The sequence below is a fragment of the Sitodiplosis mosellana genome, unplaced genomic scaffold (assembly GCF_009176505.1).
Source record: "Sitodiplosis mosellana isolate CC-2019 unplaced genomic scaffold, AAFC_SMos_1.0 Smas_scaffold_6197, whole genome shotgun sequence".
Taxonomy (NCBI): Eukaryota; Metazoa; Arthropoda; class Insecta; order Diptera; family Cecidomyiidae; genus Sitodiplosis; species Sitodiplosis mosellana.
Genome location: NW_022601438.1, coordinates 8990612 through 9010069, shown reverse-complemented (window position 1 = coordinate 9010069; position 19458 = coordinate 8990612). Strand labels below are relative to the sequence as shown.

The window sequence follows — 19458 nt, the reverse complement described above, 5'->3', positions numbered from 1 at the left end:
TGATGATTCAAAAATAATAATATGGTTGGCTTAGTAAATATTTTCGAAATATTTTTATTTAAATTCTTTTAAAAATCATTTTACAAAATGAAAGTTAATTTACCATTTCGTAAGTTAGTCAAACCCAAGCGAAAGATTACGATTTGGCTCTATCGGTGTGCGTGAACAGCATACTATGTTTAACATAGCAGCAGTGAGAAAGGAGAAGTGTTGTGTACATGCGCTGGCCGCTATTCCACGATGAAATGTATCGTCACGATAGAAACAAATCGTACTCTTTTGCTTGGGAATTAGAGAAAATTTTGTTCAATTATTTAGTCGAGTCTCGTTATTCAATTCGTAATCCTTCCCATCGGTCTGGAACAGCCAAGAAATATCGATTCATTGCCTTTGTAAAACGCTCGCGATACAATTTTGGCGACACAATCGTTGGCAAATCTTGTTTTCCCATTAAATTCGATTTTACCAGCGATTCGATTTTTTTGTCAAGCGTATAGGTTCGAATGTAATCTGAAGAGATGAAGAAAATATTTGGAAATCTTAATTGATTTTGAATATTTCTTCTTTTTTTCTCTAAATTTTTTTCATCATTGTTTAAAATCTTCAATTAAATTAGAATAAAATTTTCAAAAATCGGGAATAAAACCGCGAACCAAATAGATAAATTTAAAATACCCACCGATTATACCGATGACAAGGAGTTTGCCGGAATTATTCAAGCCCACCAATAATGAATAATCCATAACATCATTTTTCTCCAAAAACGTTGCATCACGATTGATGGCATCGCACAGAACCGATTTGCTGTGGGCGAGTATGTACAATGGATTAGACCAAGACACTATACAAAGAAAGACAAAAAGAAAATGCATAAATTTATAATATTTCATGATAAATAATTATCGACATCGACATCGATCATGTCGAATTTTGAGCATTTGAACACAAATTATTTTCAGCTTAAATTCAACTTACTCTGTATGAGATTTTCGTCGAGAAGCACGGTTTCTTCACCGTTTTGATTATTTGGATCGACCAGCCGATTTCGTAGCGAACCTTTTAGATCGAACTTATTATCAATATCATAGTCATAAAAGAGATTTTCCATAATCAGCAGAGATTTTTCTTGAACATTACTGCAAATTAGAAGAGATTTTTTTTTAATAAATTAAATGAAACAAAAAGAAATCATCGTTTTTGATTACAACTTACTCTTTTTTCTTGATGATCACTTTAAAAACGCCGAATATTTTGGCCAGAAGTGTTGGTTTATTGCCGAGCAAACACTGATTGATGTAATCAAAGTAATTTGGCGCAAAGTATTCGAATTTTGAGATATCATTTTTGGTCATTTCTTTCAAAACGAAACGATCATCTGTAACGGAGAAAAGATAAACATGATAAAAATTTAGTGAAAGTAAAAAAAAATAAAAAAAATAACAAAAGAAAACTGTAAAAAATGACATAGAATGGTTTCATACCCATTGTTTTACAAAATTTCGATCCACTTTTACCGCCTCGTGCTTCCCATCTCACGCTTTTGCTCAATGATCGAATGAACGCTGCTCGTACCTTGTCCACTTCTTTTTTCTGTGCATCGTCGCTTTTGTCATCGGATTTGAGTGGATCATTGCTGGTGTTCAAGCTGTTGTTACTGGATTTTCGATCAAAGTCTTTGCTCGATTTTCCCTCACCGTCCGATGTATGCTGGCGTCGATAGAAGGATGCCTTTTCATTGCCATCAAATGAACCGTCCACACTGAGTAGCTTGTTGCGCATCGAGTCAAAATCACGTGCAAAATACACTTTGCATGTGAATTGCGTTGCGGATGTTGAATCTTGGAAATTCATTTCGATATGGGTTTGTGCTGCTTTGGATTTTTTCTCCTTTTCACTCTCCTTACTGCTCGAAGCCGCCGGAGACGATGCATCATCAGTGTCGGTCGTTGCATCATATGACTTACGATGAATGTCACAGAAACTCAAACTGTCCAATTTTCGTTTGTAGTCAAATGAGGCCAAACAGTATGCAATTACCGAACTAAAGTCTTGATCATGAACCAACACCGGAACATATCCGATCGGTAGTGATAAGTGTTCATTCGGCGGAAGTGGCGATGGTAGCGGTTGTACACTTTTTTCACTTGGCAATAGCTCACGCAGAATCGTTTTCACGCTCTTTTTGTCGGACGATGTTGATGTTTTGATTTCACGTTCAACGATAGCGTTCGGTATTGTACTTAGGCTGATGCTGGCTCCATCAGTTGTACTACTTTTTTGTGTTACAGAACTCTCTGAATCAACACTAACCTCACGACTGAGAAACACATTCGACTTTGAACCGTTCATTGGAGATTCGGGATCAGATCGGAAATCTTCGTTGCAAATTGTACCCGAATCAACAAAGGGTCCTTCCACGGATTCGCCTAACAAGAGAAAATAAAGTTTGAATTGTTTGATAAATTAAAAATAAATCTTTCCGTCGGAACTTACGTTCTATTGTAGTCTGCTGAACTGGAGGAGTTGCACTGGCAGCTGGAGTTGAACTCGATGAATCCGATTTAGCTGCAGCCGCACAAATGGCGCGATATTGAATCGATGCATCCGTCAATCGTTGTTGCCATGCCTCAATGCTGTCAGCGAGTGTCTTTTTCATTGTGAACACAGCATCATCAATCTCATAAACATTGACCGATGTTTCTGAAAGCAGCGCTTGAACCACACCAACTTTTTCACGAAACACCAACTGGTCATTGTTCAATGTTCGTTTCAATGAGTTCAACAGTGGAAACTCGACATCGCACAGCAACTGCGCCAGTCGATCGTAGATCGTGGCAAAGATCTCATAGCCACGCGTAGAAAACGGTTTAATGTCGCCCAAAATTGCAACCGGTTCATTTGTTTGATGGATTTTCAACAGAAGTTTCAGCGATGGCAAACTAATTTCCCATACTTGGACTGGTGTATAACAGAACGATGCCACTGTTCCGTTATAGGAGAAATACTGAACATGATCACGATGCAGTGAATGCGTACAAACCGAATCATTTTCACTTTTTGGTGATGTCGAATCGGATTCATCACGTTTTAAATCGCGGCAACGGTAGGCATGACCGTGAAATCGCAGCTCAAGATATTTTCCAAACGAAAGGCAATATGTGTCTTTTTGCATGGTAACACTTTTTGAGACTGCTTTACATTTGGAGCACCATGAAAACATCGTGATTTGCTTATGCTTTTGTTCTTCTTCATTCAATTTTACCGTAACACAGCCCATCGAATGTACATATCTAGAATCGAGTCGAGAACGAATAGAAAATAACCATTAAGATTTGTATTCACAAAGCAAAAAAAAAATAGATGAAAATAATTCCAATTGGCCAATGCATTACCGACGAATGTGACCTAATACTGGAAGTTTGCAAGCGCCACACACATAGGAATTATCAAAACAGTATCGTTCAAGAAATTGGCCCAACATGATGTCATTGTCGCCATAAAATGAGATATTCAATAGATTAGGATGGACGCAAAATGAAAACGTTCCATCGGGGCTGTAGTAAAAATAGGTGAACAACAGCGGAATTGATTGATGATTGTTAATGTCTAAAGCGTCTTTCAGTTGAACGGCGTCTGTATTGTTGATTTGTTCTGGCCGTTGCGGCTTTCGAATGATTGCCTCCACTGAAAATGATGGAAGAAGATTGAAATAATCAGTAAAAACCAGATAGTTATGGCTAGTTGGCCGAAGAATATTTCAATACTTTTCGGTTTTTTCTTCAGCATTCCACCGGATGACCGGAAATTGGCCAAAAGTGTTTGAAAATCTTTGTTTTCCGATGGTTCAACAATTTTATGTAAGAGGAAGTCATGCAATGCAGCTTTCTAAGATCAAATGAAAAATTTATTTTCAAAAAATTAGAGCCAATTTTTCACGACAAATACAAATATCACCCTTCAGCGCACAACACACATTCTTACTTCATCTTCATTTGATTTAGCAGCCGGTGAGTGGTTGTGGTAAAATTTTTCAATATTATCCGACCATTGTTTCGAGTAGTAGAGTTCGTTTGGGAATCGAGTGCGTAGTGCACACTTGCGTCCGATTTCCGTTTCCAAATACGGCAACGGAAACAGTAAGAATGGGCTAATTGACAGAACCGTTGAACTGAGTGCTGTTCGAAAGCGATTATCACAGGGTTGTTCAACGGCAAACTTCACGGAACATTCCGAGCTGAATGCGCTTGGTGCAAGATCTGCCGCACGCAATGGATCCGAAAAGTCTTGCACATTTTCTTTTGTGACCAATTTTTCGTCGGTTTTCTTTTCCGGCTTTTTCACACGATGATTTGAATTATTTTTCTCCTGTTGGCCATTCAACGTAGTTGACAGCGATGTAGTTGCATTTTGATTGATTTCCGCACATGGGCTGTAATCTTTTGAATCGAAGATGTTTGGTTTTGGTGATGGTGCACGTGCAAATTCGTTCAACAAAAATGACATTTCCATGCGCCAATTGTAACGGGCAAATAGGAGAAAAGCGGCGACACGCTTCACTCGAACCAATTCGTTGTCAGTACCACCGCGCAAAAGTACTGAACAGCCGCGCGGATTTGACGGTGTCTCGGCAAACATTAACGTTTTTACCATGCCAACCGAATTAGTGAATGTGTGAATGTAGAATTTTTCACAGATACCCAATTTTGGGCGGCCAATATTCGAATCGATTGACGATACAACATCACATTGTAGGCATCGGGATAGTCGTTTTAGCACCGATAATTTTACATCGATCACAAGTGTTATATTACATTTTCGTAGCATCTCTTGGGCAATACCCGACACATTTTTATGCACGAATATTATGTTTGGACCCAGTGAACGGATTCGACCGACTACATTCGTTAGGTATTCACGCTCTTGCAGCAATAATGTTTCGATTGTAACATATTTGCCCTCGACACGTTGGTAAACAATCGGACATTGAAGCAACAAGATTCGGGCATCGTTGATTGTGGTGGCCATATCTTTGTGTACGACATTTTTCGAAAAGACAGCACCGCGCACAATGCAACTATCACCTCTTGAGCCATCGGACACTTTTTTGAAGTTCACATAGTTACGAATGTCCATTTGATTTCGGCCAATCATTTCCGGCGGCAGTGTGTTCACGATACGAGCACAAATCGGTATCAACGTTTTTGCCCATGATTCGTCCAAGTTTTCAGTGCGAAGCAATTGCGCTGAAATGGTTAGAAAATGTATTTATTGTGATAAAAGTTTCATATTTTAGATTTTTTTATGAATATTTTGAAATCGATAAAAGGAGACTGCATTGAACAAAGCAAAAACTATATTAAAACTCACTCAACAGCATGTCTTCATGTCGGCAAAACGCTTCTTGTAAGCCCTTCGAACCGGTCGTTGAAATGACCGTGTCTTCAATATCAGATTCACGAGTTCTAGCTGAACTTAAACCCTGTTGACTTTGAACTGACCCATCGACGCCTTCAAAATTTGAAAAAAAAAAAATAAAATCATCAACTCATTCTGATTGAAAATGAATAAAAATAATCTTCTTACCAGATTTAGCGGCTTCTGGTTTGCTCAAATGCACCGACGTATTGTCAACGTCCATATTAAGGTCGAATGTTCCGCTGTTCGACATTATTTCGCTTGGTCGCAGCAATTTGTAGAATGCATTTTCATTGAACTCATACAAAATATCATTGTCGCTGCTGGGAGTGCTGCTGTTATTTCCCTCCTCGTTTTCGTCATAGTAAAATGCTCGCTGTTTGACTGAATTCGGTGGATTCAGTCCGGTCGTATCGATTTCAATGATGTAACCGGCTTCAATCATTGCCGTCAAGATAGCGATCGCCTGTGATTTATTCGACGATTTATTCTTCGTAATCAAATAGTGAATGATATCGGAGCCGGGATTTTGATTTGGCAACGCTTTTGCAACATCTTCATATAACACCTTCAACGATGTCGATTGTTGTAGAATATTCTTACGATCGGCATTTGACAACAGGTACTTTGGCTGTGACAATAATCGCTCCTCTTGATAACCAACGGAGATTTTTCGCTGTGGCGATGATGATTCCTGTACCATTGAACTACTTTCATCGCTTTGCAACTGAAACTTTTTCGCTAAATCATCTTGTAAGGCTTGCAAATCGGATTTTAAATCCAAATTTATATCCGACGAATTCAAATAGGTCAATACGATTTTCGAACAATAGGTGCACACTTTCAAATCACCTGCAAATAATGTACATTTTTTTCATTAGCAGGCATTTTCCATGAAAACAAATTGAAAACAATGATAATCAGACACTGTATCAGTCTAATCACATGACACACATGATTTTTGTTGATTCATGTAAATTTCACTATACTTCTTATCAGCTGATTTGCGGCTGTTAAGACTGTTATATAAATTAGGCCGATGCGATCACCCTCAATTTCAAACATACATCAATGTAATGTAATAATTCAAATCGAAAATGAGCAATGTATCAATTTTGAATAATTTGGATTTTCTTCACTTTCACCTCTTGGCTATTTTTGATGATTGGAATGAATATACTCAACAAAGACTATAAACATGATAATGCATACCCGAACAATTGATAATTTTGCCCGGAACCACTTGGCTACAGCATTTCGAGCAAAATATTTGGCCACACAATCGACAATGGTGCTTTCGTCGAAATGTTGAAAATTTTTGTGTACATTCATAGCATTCTTTGGATTTGTTGTCGGGCATCCAAAATTGATGGAGTTCGGTGTCTTTATAACTAGTCAAATTGTTCTGTGGAATGGAGAGAAAAAAGTATTTAGCAGAAGATTTATTGTAATTTTAACCCATTTAAGAAACAAGCAAACAAGTAACAGAAAATGTAATCGACACAGATTTTTTGTTTGTTTCAAAATGAAATCAATGTACCGTGACCCATGCATTGTTTTAGTGGGCAGCTCTTGCCCATTTGGGCAGTTCTAAATCCCAAATGTGCAGCTCAAAACTCAAAAATGGGCAGTGTTTTACTTAAATTTTCTTGAAAATGGGCAACTCAAAAAATTTCTTAAAATAATGCATGCCGTGACCCATGTGAAAATTAAATGACTCACACTTAATTGTATGTAGCAATTGTAGCTGTAATCAACTAAGACTGACTAAGGTGAATGGATTTAAAAATGTTGCAAAGAAACAGTCATGTTTAGCTATTTTTCAGCTAGATGACAAAATTTCGTACCTTTTGACTGATGTAAGGCTACTATAACTGATGTTGACTACAGTCGTATATTTTGTTCAATATAATCATTTTTAGTCAGTCATTAGCCAACCAAAAGTACGAAAGTCAAAACAATTCGAAACCAAAAAAAATAATTTTTTGATGGTTGAATGTTATCTTCGAAATGAAATTCATTCAACAACTCCTATACTAAATACGATGACAATGTACTTACATTATTCCTAATAGCCATTAAACTACTAATGCGCTGCATAACACTAAGCGGATTGCGAACGCTCCGATGTTGCAATGGTGGATAATCGTCTGCCTGATTAGGATCATATTCATCATCATCCTTACTAGTCGATGGTAACTGTGATTTGATAGATAGTTGATCCGATTCGAGACCATCGGAACTACCTTCATTTAATGAATACGTTGGTGTTGAGATGCCGGAAGTATTTGGACTACAGAAAAAAGGTAAATTCATCACAAACTACATTTCAAAAACCCAAAATCAAGTCCACTGAATTTCGCTGGCATTTGACCACTACTCTGAACTTCTGTGTGAATATCTTACCCGTGTAAAAAATTCTGTCGATTTGCTGGCACAACGTTTACTGTGTTATAGCCACTATTGTAAACATTGGTAATTTTATGAACGAATTTGGCGAAAAACGTATCTGGCTCAATGTCGAAATCACGCGCAAATTCCGTTAATTTCGTCGGGGAATGTAGATTACGATTCATCTTGTTTTTTTTTTTGTTTTGTTAAATTACAGTTGAAATAAATATTAAATTACTGATTATTTCATGCAAACTAATAGATCAGTTTCCTCATTGAAATGGGAAGAAACTTTTTTTTTACTGTTGCTGCTTACAACTTAACTTGCACTTTCGGTTTCACATATCAGATATTAAATATACACCTATGGATTTCTAGAGTTCTTTTTTGTTGTTGTTGTAAATATGTTTGTTTTGGTTTTTTATTCGGTTTATTTTTTTTCTTTTTCACATCGGAACACCAAATTAACAATGATGGCGGAGCTTATGAGGAAGAAATGTTGATTTGATCGGTCATTGTCAATTCCGGTGTTAGATTAGCGAGCGAAAGATCGGTCCATCGTTGTTCCTTGAAAATTGGACAGAAAGAAAATTATTGAAATCTCCATTTAGAAAATTAAATAAATACACACACACAAAAAAACAGATTCGATTTAAAAATTTACCTGCTCCAATAAAGTAAGATGCGAGTCACCGTTGTCCGCTTCGGGATCTGGTAATTTTTCCGATGGTACCCAAATTTGTTCGTGTGGTAGCTGCTCTTGACGCCACTCGTCGTCTACAATATCGGCCAAATGATCATCAAGTGGTGGCTAGAAAAAAAAAACACAACAATCATTCAACCTTCACAATTTTCATTGACTTAATTGATTTAGCAATGAAATGCAATGTTTACTAAATTCAATGAAAAAAAGGCGTTTTGGCTTCACGATTCAATAATCATACTGAGTTTGTGTTTACATAAATCATTGGTTGTGTTCACATTCATTGTTGTTGCCATTCACATTTACACAAATATGTACGCGTTTGTTTTCATATTTTCATAAATATGACGTATGTGTATTAGACCAAAAATCCCCCAAAAAAACGATATATTTCATGCAACAATGTAATAAAACACTGATCGTATTGTTTGTAATCGAATCGAAATTACCTGACTATCCATTCTCTAGTTGTATTCACAGCTGTATGAATGTTTGCATGTGACTGCGATGTATTAATTTTCGCGCTTTATCTAGCTCTAGAAAATTCGTTCTTGTTTTAAATGTCGTTTGTGTTCTTTTATTTTTTTTTATTTTTTTATCGAAATGGGAACAAAAAACGATAAGTGATTCGGATTGTCTGAATCTCTTGCGAGAAAAAAAACAGTTGTTCTTTGTGTGATGGTATGAAAATGTCAGTTTTGACTTTCTCTCTCTCTCTCTCTCTCTCTCTCTCTCTCTCTGTCTCTCTCTCTCTCTCTCTCTCTGTGTGTGTGTGTGTGTGTCAAATCGACGATGCACACAATACACAATACAAAATACTGTGAACTGTCACACAAATGGAAATACAAGTTGTTTTGACGTTAAGTTCATTGTGCCAGTGACATGGCGCTGGAGGTGCCATCTCGTATCATTTGATATCAGCTCTACAGCACACACTTTAAATAAATGCATCGATTATGCGAGACGACGCCGTTGTTTATATTCAATTTAGTCGAGAGAGAGTAAGCGCAAGAGGGGAAGAGAGAGATAGCGAAAGATTATGCCTGTATATGGAATGTATGTTACGCGACGAAAGTCTGTGCTGGCCAGAGATTATGAACTGTATAGTTGCATCGCGGTCACGTTTCGTTCATTGTATACGCATACAAGTGCGTGTCTGTGTGTATGATATGAGCGCGTCTGTTGCTGTTGCATGCCTATTTTCAAAAATCAATAGAAATCGATACGAGAAATGGTGCACACAACTCAACATGATGTTTTTTGTGTTGTCGTTGTCGTTATCCTCTCGCAGCTAACCGTCTGCATTGCATCTCGTTCCCATTGTGTTTTTCTATTTGTGTTTCAGTCATTGGCCTGATGGCAACCCTTTGCAGCACACATTTAAATTCATTTTTTTCTGTCCCTCTGTTTTGCTGCTGTTCAGCTTTGAACATTTGCCACAAGAATCCAATTGTACAATTCAACGTTCCAATTGGTTTCTGTTTACCTCATTTTTATCCCCTTTTGTGCAATGCGCGTTTCTCTCTCTCTCTCTCTCTCGCTGCTTATGTGTGTGTGTGTGTGTGTGTTGTGTGCACCGCACACACCATATAAACATATAAATTTAAGTGTGTCTGTGTGTTTTTCGTCGAATTCACCAAGTACACATAGAATCCAAATTCTTTCTCTATTTATGGTGTATCACACTATGTGCACTCCTTGATATGGGTAACGCATACATGGTCGACAACACACCGTAGTCGGCCAAATGAGGAGAGCCAAACATTCGGTTGTTTTTTCTTCTTCTGTATTTCATTTCACTCCTTCTTCTACTGTTGCTCGTTGTTTTTGCTTTTGACTTTGCCTTTGTTTTCCTTTCCAAAGCGTTTTGTCGCTCACTTGTGCTGCGTGAGACGATTAAATTCCTTGCCTAGCGCGTTGCTTCGATTCTCCGAAATAAACATACAAATTGGATTTCAAATTGATCGAATGCATGCCATGAGCATTTTATTATCGTATGCGTCTGTGTGTGTGTGTGTGCGTGTGTGCGTGTGTGTGTATGTTGTTGGTATATATGCATTCGAGGCATTTGTTTCGGCTCTCTGTTCTTGGTGTTGTTATTTGCCAGTTTTGAGGTTTCTCCTGTTATTCGCGGCCGCTGACTATCCAACTCATTCACGTCCCGACGACGGCTTCGATTTTTATATTGGTGTCTCTCGCGCGCCGCGTCTCATGTGTGAGCTTGTGTGCATATATATATGTATATATATATGAAACATTCGCTATAAAAGTCTCTCTGTGTTTCGGGGTTTGTTCGCTCTCTTCCTCACTCATACACTATGCTCTTTTAATTCTTCTTCTTCTTCAAACTTTTGTTATTTATATAGTTAAAGTTACACGCACCCGACGAACAGAACATCCAAGTCTGTGAGTGTTTATGCATGTGTTGTGCTGTGTACATCAACATCACCATCAGTTCATTCATTCATGACATTGGCTTTTATTTATTTACTTTGGTATTCTGGTTGGGTTTGTTGTTTTTCAACTACTGTTCAGTTTGCTTTTTTCTCTCTTGTGTGATTTGGCTACACATAATTTTTTCCGTTCGTTTTCTTCGTGAATTTTGTGAATTTGTTGTTTTTGTTTTTTTTTCTGTTTTTTTCTGTTGCTACTCAACTCTTCATCGTGTGTGAAATAAATCGGAATTTTATTGCCCACTAAAACGCATTGACTAGAATTGGTGCGAAGAATTTTTCTCAAAATCGAATAAGAGCGAATAAAGGAATCGAACAAGCACCAAGCACCTTGCAAAAGCAGGCAGCAGAGAAGAAAAAAAAATTAAGAGAAATTAAAATAAAACATAATACACACTCCAACTAGCCAAATTGCAGAGAGAAAAAATAGAACAAACATTTGAAATCGCTGAAATAAAAAAAAAGTGCTGTATTTATCGATATTTTAGACGTCGGTTTATTTCTCTTTCAGTGGCTAGCTTGTATTCTACACGATTTATCAACGCGCGCGGTGGGTGTGTGTGTATGCACGTAAATTTTGGAGTGCTTGATTTCAATAGCAGCAGCAGCAGCAGCAGCAGCAGCAGCAGCAGCAGCCGTAGACAAAGACAATTTATCGACAAATTTCATTTATTTTGGATTGCAATCCTAATTTGTTTCTTTTTTCGTTTAACGTTCCAACAATCATCGGATAGATTTTTAGTAATTCGTCGACGACGATTTTTTTTCTAGTGGATTTACAATAGTAACAATAAAAACAACAACAACAAAAAAAAACATACATACAAAAGTGCATTCAACTGCAAGTACGAACATCGAACGATAGCAAGTGGATTGAAAATATGTATTTCGACAAATAGTGTAAAATAAAGAGAACAAAAATAGACGAATAACAAGTATTTGGTTTAAGTGGAGCGCAATTAAGCCAAAGCTTCTTGGAAACTGGAATCTATCGACAGGTCGACTGTGATAGAGTTCAACTAATAAATCAACTTGTATAGTAAATTTCAAGAAGGAGAGAAGAAGAGAGAGATAAAAATAAAGGAAAAAATGTCGAATTTGCCAAGTTATTCGGCAACTAGACTTATGACCGAATCGGATGAATCGATAAGTTTGCGAAACAATAATGTCACAAGCCATCAACAACAAGAGGCTCAACAACAGCAGCAGCAACAACAAAAACAATTGCAGCAGCAGCAACAACAACAACCCCAAATTCCATACCACGATCCGCCTTATCTAATTCGTAATTCACGTGCATTTCGTCACTTTAAAAATCCCCCACAGCCGCATATGTGCATCAAAGATCATACAGATGACGGTCAAGAGCTCTTCATAAATGTGATGAGCTGGACTAAAATCTGTATGCCACACTCTGAAACGGATCCAATCCCATTGTACGGCGGAATGAGAGTAAGTTTTAGCACCGTCAATTCAATTCTTCGTATAGATTGTATGTGTGTGTATATATGTGTGTGTATCCGTTTACTTGTGTGTTTTGTTTCTTTCTAATTCTCTGTCTATCTCTCCTGAATAACCAACTATTCTAAAGCTAGTTAATGTTGAACACACAATTTATATCTATTTTGTTAGTATGCTAATCAAATTATCCTCAATTACAGTTGGCACATGGAGCGAGAGTGAATGAGCGAGTGAGAACGTGCGCTTCAGTTTTGCAATGCGAAAAGAAGAAAGAACAAACAGCAAACACCACAAGAAATCACAATTTCTGGCCAATCTGTTGGTGTTTGGACGAAACTTTTCCTTTCGTTTACGTTTCTATTGACGTCATGCAATAATTTTAACTTCAATGCGACACACTGCGAGTTCTTTCCCATTTTCCATTCTCCAATGTGTTGCCTCTCGTCCGTCACACACTCGTTCACTCTCTCACTCACTGACTCTCTCTCTCTCTCTCTCTCTCTCTCTCTCTCTCTCTCTCTGTCTCTCTGTCTCGGCTTTTTGCTAATTTACATGATAAAAAAAGCAATATAGAAGCTTTTAGCCTTAATAAAATCCACCACTTATTTTGACTTAAGCCAACAACATTTATTTTATTTTATTTTTCTCATCGCACTTGCTTTTCTGAGTGGCTCGAAAAAGCCCAATTTCATTTCAGTCTTGGTAATATTAATTGTGTTTATATTTCTGGTTGATTAATTAGGTTACGTCAGGTAGTCCAAAATCACCGCTTATGTTTGCCGTGATGGCGAATCCAGCAATTTTAAAGCATGTCGGTAGAAAATGCTCGGATGCTGAGGTATTTATCCAATCTGTTTCGATTTTCTTTGAATTCACACACAACATCAACATTGGCATGAAAAGCCAACGCCATTGCAAAAAGAATTGATTTATCTTACATACCATGAACCTGCCATGACACGGCATGAGCAAGCGGTAGATATTCAGCACGTAAGTGCCCGGCCAGCACACAAACTACACGGAGTTCGTTGCATTATTAACCAGTTCTTCAGTTAGACTGAGCAAACATCTTATGAACTGGTTGGCCACAATAGTATACGAACCGAAATCGAAATATACTCAAACTGGTAAATTCGTCACCTTGCGAATTATAAGAGTCAGCCAAAGTGAAAAATTTCGTCGACCGTCTATTCACACTGTGCAATACGAGCGACTATCTGTAGCACCGCTCAGTCTCTCTCTCTTTCTTCCTCTTTCCTACAAGAGTGATGAACATGTACATGTACATGCACAGTGGCAACGATTGACACAGACGGCAACCAATACAAATGAACTGCATACATCGCAAATATTCGATGCTGTTGTTCAAACCGATAGAGGTTCATTTGTTCATGTAAAAAATGATTTTTTCGCGAAATGAGGAGTGATGAACAAGGAGCTATGGAGAAAAAATTCTTTTTTCACCAAAATTAAATTCATGAATTGACAAATGGAGAAAAAATTTTTTAGACGAAAGATCGAAAAAAAAAATTCGTGATAACCGAACAAAAAATCAATTCTATTCAATGGATGGCCCGCCGTTGTGACATATTTATTACAACTTTTCAATCTTATCTTCTGCTAGGAAAAATTGGCGCTCGTCAAACTAATGTGTGATTTCGTTGAGGCGATGAATCCCGGACTCAAATTAGCTAGGTAAATATGCAATGAATATGGTGTGTGCGTGCTTGTGGTACTGCCTCACCGAAGCAATTCCATTCTGAAAATTGTTGTAAACCGGTTTCGAGGTAAATTGATTTGAAATTAACATAAATGCAAATGTATTTTATAGAGCTGCTGAGGTGCTAAAGGATCGTGATTTATCGGGTGAATTGAAAGATATTTGGGGTGCTGTTCAGGCAAAACGATTACGTGAAAAAGATTCAGCACCATCGTACGAAAGTTATTTGGCATCACAAAATCAAGTGTACATTGATTTTGGACCACCAGAAGCACCGCCATACCAATCAGAACGAGTGGCTGATCAGCAACAGCAACAGCAACAGCAACAACAATCGCCGCCGTCGATCAAGAGCAACAAAGATTCGCACAACCATTCGAACAGTGTCTTAAACGTGGACGAAGTAGACAATAATATTCCGCAACAAATACTAGACAGTCATCAAAATAATCTCAATACCCTCGATAATAATACACAAATAGCGATGACCAATAACCGCAACATAACCACACAGCATAAAGAAATGAATGTAATAAAGCCTTTGACATCGCCGCCACCACCACCGACAGAAACAGCAACAACAGTGGCTGTTACGACGATCACGATGACAACAACAATACCAACACCAACGGGCGACAGCGATTCCAACAAAAATGATCGTCAATTGACGAAAAAAGATAAGCTCAGCGGTTTTCTTCCAAATAGTTGCCATAACATATTCCCATTCATTAAAACCAAATCCAGTAGCCATGATAAAAACAATGCGCACAAAGAGAAAAACGACACAAACCAAAAAGATGCGATGCAACAGCAACAGCATCAGAGCAACAATATCACACGTAAAATCCTACATAGTAGCAAAGATAGCAACAATAAACTCATACAGAATAAAGACACAGCCAATTTAGAAAGTGAAATATCCAAATTAGACATTGGCAAAAGTCAATAAGCTCAAATATAGCAAACCCGACAACAACAACAACAACAACAACAACTGCTAATGTACATATGCCGTGCGCACGGGCGCACACGCGCGCCCGCACCTACATTTTCTACATTCAGCCAAGTCGAGAGTCGAAATCGCGCAATCGATAGTGCGTGTGTACACTGTGCACGCAACATACGCTCAAATCAAGTTGTCATATGTTAGTTTTGCATTTACAATGCATTTTGTTTTTTTCTTCTATTCAAATCCGATTTTGAATTTGGCCAGCGGTAAACCCAAACTACGATATGGAATATCAAAATGTGTCCGTTCGAAGAAAGAAAGAAAAACAAAACAAAAAGATTCAACCGAATAAAAAGAAAATGAATAATTACCAAAGAATATTTTGCCCAAATATTGAATCAACGAAAGACCTCCTGAGTATGAGCTAGCTGAAAGAAAAGAAAACATTTCCAAGATACACATTGATCTCACAATTAGGCATTCGTTTCAATTTTCCTCTTCGAATTGAATCGTTGTTTGGGCCGAGAATTAAAGAAAAAACATCCAAAATTGTAACACATCGCACACACACACACACACACACACAAATACACGTACAATCCCCTTCAGTTTAAACCGCTACCGTACGACCATTATTATCATTTGAACAACAAATCATAATCAATTTGATTCGCGTAGACAAACCGTCTCATTTGTTGTACGAAAAAAAGACAACAAGCAAAAAGCACACAACAACAAAATCAGGGCTAAAAAGGAAGCGATAACGGTAAATTGATAAAATAGAGCGAGCTAGAGAAAGAGATTTGTGTGTGCATCATCCCGAATTCAATCATCATCAACAGTGTCATCGTCGTTGTTTGGCGCACAGTCCATTTCATGTTGTTTACAGGCCATTTCGTGAATTTCTTGACCTCGGACACAACCAACTATGATGATTGTCATGTCTACGTACATGTGTGTGTTCGTGTGCATATTTTGCGTGCAAGCCATTTTTTCTGTTCAATTTTTTTTTTTTGGTTCAATGAAACAACAAATTGGTTACTGAGAATCGTGGTTTGCATGTCAAACTTCTGTAATCATTCTTATTATAATAGATTGATATATTATAATAATGATGCCATATTTGTTTAGCTTTAAGTATGACCAGATACATTTTGTCGGTGCTGATTCGGCAAGCAGCAGTAGCGAATGGGAGATTTTTCTTTTCTTTCGAAAAAATTGGAAATGAATTTTCATCATGTGCAGATTTTTTTTCGGTTTTTTTTTTCGTTGTTCTTTATAAGTGAAAATGAAATATTCCTAATAAAAAAAAAATAAAGAGAGAAAAATCGAAACGAAAAAAAAAATCAAATTGAAATTAAAAATGTATTCATTTTTTATACAACTTATCTACAAATTAAGACATGAATTGAATACAAAACATTGATTTGTTTTTCTCGTGTTTTTTTTATATCATGTTTTCTTTTTTTTAAATGGAATGGTAATTCTCTTTATTTTTCCCTTCCAAATATAAATTTATATGCAATTTTATTTGAAGGAAAAACCAAGAAAAACAAACAACAAAATACTTGAATAAAATAAATTAAATGATCTAAGTAAAAACAAAACTGAACGAAAAAAAATCTGCGATTTGTCTTCATTGTTGTTCTCTTCTAGTTGTAATAGTATGAATCATCGTAGCGGTATTCATCGTCAATATGCCCATGATGATGCGACGGATAATGTGGATCGATGACATGCTCGTGTGAATGCAGCGGCGCCGATGATAGGTGGTGTCCTTTTACAAAATGATCACCATGAAAATGATGTTTACTACAATAGCTGGTTATTTGATCGCTAACACAATCAAAAATATCAAATGCCAGGTCGCAACTAACACCCGCACCTATAAAACAAATACAGAAATGATTTGGCAATGATGTGTGAGTATTCAATTAAATTTAGTGTTTCTTTGGAGGGAAAAAAATTGAATTCAAAATTCCATCAAATTACTTGGCTTAACATGACGATTTATGTGGTATTTATGGGAAGCGCCTTTCAAGCAAAAGTCAACGGCCCGCAATGTTGTCATGAAAAATCCGTGCTCGTGCACACCATCCGAATAGAAGTTTACTAGACCATCTAAGGTTGGGTAACCGGTATGTGGGTCGATAGCATGATTTTTTTCATATAAGCAATGCATCAAGCACTACACAAATGAATGAACAAACAAGAATTTCATCATTTAAAGTGTCATTATTTTAATGAGAGACAGAGAAGAGAAAGAGCACAAAATTTAGTTAGAAAATGAAATGTTTAAAGTCCACTAGTTAAAGTTCAAAGCCACATACTCCAGCGATACGTTTATCTTTGAATGATGCTGTCGTCGGATGTATTTCATCCGTGTGTGTTTCGGCATGAATCTCGAGCTCATGCACGGATCGACGTGGTCGATCAGCACCTATTTTCACGGGTTCGCCGGTTTTTGGATTGAAATATGTGTATGGATTTTTGGCTGTTGGGGTTCGTGTCAAGCGTTGCACTTCTTCGGGATTGTTATTCAATTGAACGGCATCCGTTTTCTTATAAAAGCTTTCGATTGGATATGGATGTTGCCAACCGTAAGGATGTGGATTTGGATGATGTACAATTGGATCGTGAGCCGGTAGATCATGAATAGGGTGATCATGAATAGGGTTATCATGAATAGGTTGATCTGAATCGGTATGAATCGGTTGTTCATGCTCATCTGAGTCATGTTCATGTGATAAATCGATCGACGAGCCGAGCGGTCCACTACCGAAAGTCATTTGACCCGCCGCTCCATGGGTTCCATGGGTTCCGTGGCTGGGATGTCCATGATTTTCAAAAAATGTCAGAATCTCCTGTTCGGTTAGTGTAAAATTCCGATGCGCAAAGTCATCGTGACCGGACAGATGAATCGACGTATGATCGTCCGGATGATGAAAAGCGTGATCGTTTATCAAACTAAACGCTTCGTTGAAAATATTGGATTTTACCTCGTGCTGACACTCAATTATATGCTTTTGCACCTTTAGCAATGTATTCGGTGGCGTTAGACACACATGAATCTACAAAGAAATTAAATCATCATTTAATAAACACGCACACTTTTGATTTTAGTTTCCATTTCTTTTCCTTTCTGATTAGCCACTTATAAACGATAAGCACTTGTAATTTAACGGATTTTCCATACATACTCTCGTGTGTGGCAGCGCTTTGTGATGATGAAAGAGGGCTGATGTTGAATGGAACAGGTAAATTATGACAATGTTAATGAGCATAGTTACAAATTAATCACCACACACTATGATTGAACTATTCACGTTTTGGAACACTCGTTTGAAACACTCTTCCGTTCGTTCGTTTGGTCGGTGTCGGTTATTATCGGCCTTGTGCTATGTGCACTTTCTTCGCCCTTTATTATCGCAATTTTCGCCTTATCATCGGTTTCGTTCGCACAAGCAAGCAAACCAGCCAGCCAATCAATCAATGTAAATCAAGTAATTTACCATTGGGCATATTTATTGATTACTTTCGAAGCCCACAATTTGTCTGTCAATAATTATCGTGACATCAAAAGGTGATTTGCAAAGTAGATGCGCGTACGATACGATACGATACGATACGTTACGATAAGATGCAATTACAGCGGAAAACACGATAGTCTCATCTAATGCCCGCACTCACTCACTGATTATACCGTTTGGTTTGCAGTGCAATTATGCGCGGCAAAAGCAATGATCTTGAAAATTCAAATTCGCTGCTTAGCTGGGAAAAGAGGAAAAGGAGTGATGGTGAAATTGAATGAAGCGCCATTGTGTAAGAAAGCAGCATCACGATCAAGCCACTCGGTAGAGCATGAAGAGGGATTAAAAGCGAGTATAACCAGTATTGTGAGTGAGCTTTGACCATTGTACTATCACGACTTGGCCGAAACGATCACACGACAATCAACATCGGAGGAAAGTGGAAATACGCTTGAAAAATCGTTTGAGCAAAGGCTGTTTCGTAGTGAACATCGGTGCGACCGCACACTTTATGCTCATAACACACTGTCATTCTTCTGTTGTTGTTGTTGTTGTTTTTCTCAAATTGTTGTCGTCGACATCGTAATTTATTTTTATTTCGCGCATTATCGTATGTGAGAAAACCCGCTATTTTTTTTCTTTCTAAAGCGTTGTGCTAAAATCCACGATCAATTTCACTTTTTATCTGGCATCATAGGCCTTTTTATTTTGCTCCATGGAAAATAAGCGACCGACGATTCCATATATATACATCAATACACACCAGCCTCTTCTAAACATTTCTATATATTCTCGAGTGAATCATATTGAGACGCGCGCGCCTCTTGTCGCACATG

At 37.6% G+C, this 19458-nt stretch overlaps 4 protein-coding genes across 6 annotated transcripts; 1 reads left to right on the top strand and 3 right to left on the bottom strand.

Moving 5' to 3' along the window:
* Window positions 1-25: 25 nt before the first annotated feature.
* LOC129577142 (putative 1-phosphatidylinositol 3-phosphate 5-kinase) lies at window positions 26-8043 on the bottom strand. Its single transcript, XM_055463684.1, has 14 exons — window positions 7822-8043; window positions 7477-7708; window positions 6628-6820; window positions 5584-6267; window positions 5368-5508; window positions 3982-5243; window positions 3765-3885; window positions 3393-3684; window positions 2494-3290; window positions 1482-2426; window positions 1213-1375; window positions 976-1136; window positions 680-841; window positions 26-510 (listed from the first exon to the last, which is right to left on the bottom strand). The coding sequence occupies exons 1-14, from the start codon at window positions 7989-7991 to the stop codon at window positions 329-331; spliced, it is 5505 nt and encodes a 1834-aa protein (XP_055319659.1). The 5' UTR covers window positions 7992-8043; the 3' UTR covers window positions 26-328.
* A 143-nt stretch (window positions 8044-8186) lies between these two features.
* On the bottom strand, window positions 8187-9241 carry LOC129577148 (anaphase-promoting complex subunit 13). Its single transcript, XM_055463699.1, has 3 exons — window positions 8959-9241; window positions 8471-8617; window positions 8187-8373 (listed from the first exon to the last, which is right to left on the bottom strand). Exons 1-3 carry the CDS (start codon window positions 8968-8970, stop codon window positions 8290-8292), a joined length of 243 nt encoding a protein of 80 aa, XP_055319674.1. The 5' UTR covers window positions 8971-9241; the 3' UTR covers window positions 8187-8289.
* A 1546-nt stretch (window positions 9242-10787) lies between these two features.
* On the top strand, window positions 10788-16714 carry LOC129577145 (ras-interacting protein RIP3). Of its 3 annotated transcripts, none has more exons than XM_055463693.1 (5): window positions 10788-11004; window positions 11474-12414; window positions 13166-13261; window positions 14048-14118; window positions 14255-16714. In XM_055463693.1, the coding sequence occupies exons 2-5, from the start codon at window positions 12052-12054 to the stop codon at window positions 15090-15092; spliced, it is 1368 nt and encodes a 455-aa protein (XP_055319668.1). In that variant the 5' UTR covers window positions 10788-11004; window positions 11474-12051; the 3' UTR covers window positions 15093-16714. The 3 variants fall into 3 exon arrangements, with proteins under 3 accessions (XP_055319668.1, XP_055319669.1, XP_055319667.1); XM_055463694.1 differs by having other exon boundaries at window positions 10788-11012; XM_055463692.1 differs by having other exon boundaries at window positions 10788-11017.
* Window positions 16715-16740: 26 nt separating this feature from the next.
* Window positions 16741-18745, bottom strand: LOC129577146 (uncharacterized). The gene is made up of 4 exons (XM_055463695.1): window positions 18293-18745; window positions 17423-18163; window positions 17085-17280; window positions 16741-16977 (listed from the first exon to the last, which is right to left on the bottom strand). Exons 1-4 carry the CDS (start codon window positions 18374-18376, stop codon window positions 16745-16747), a joined length of 1254 nt encoding a protein of 417 aa, XP_055319670.1. The 5' UTR covers window positions 18377-18745; the 3' UTR covers window positions 16741-16744.
* Between the last annotated feature and the right edge of the window lie 713 nt (window positions 18746-19458).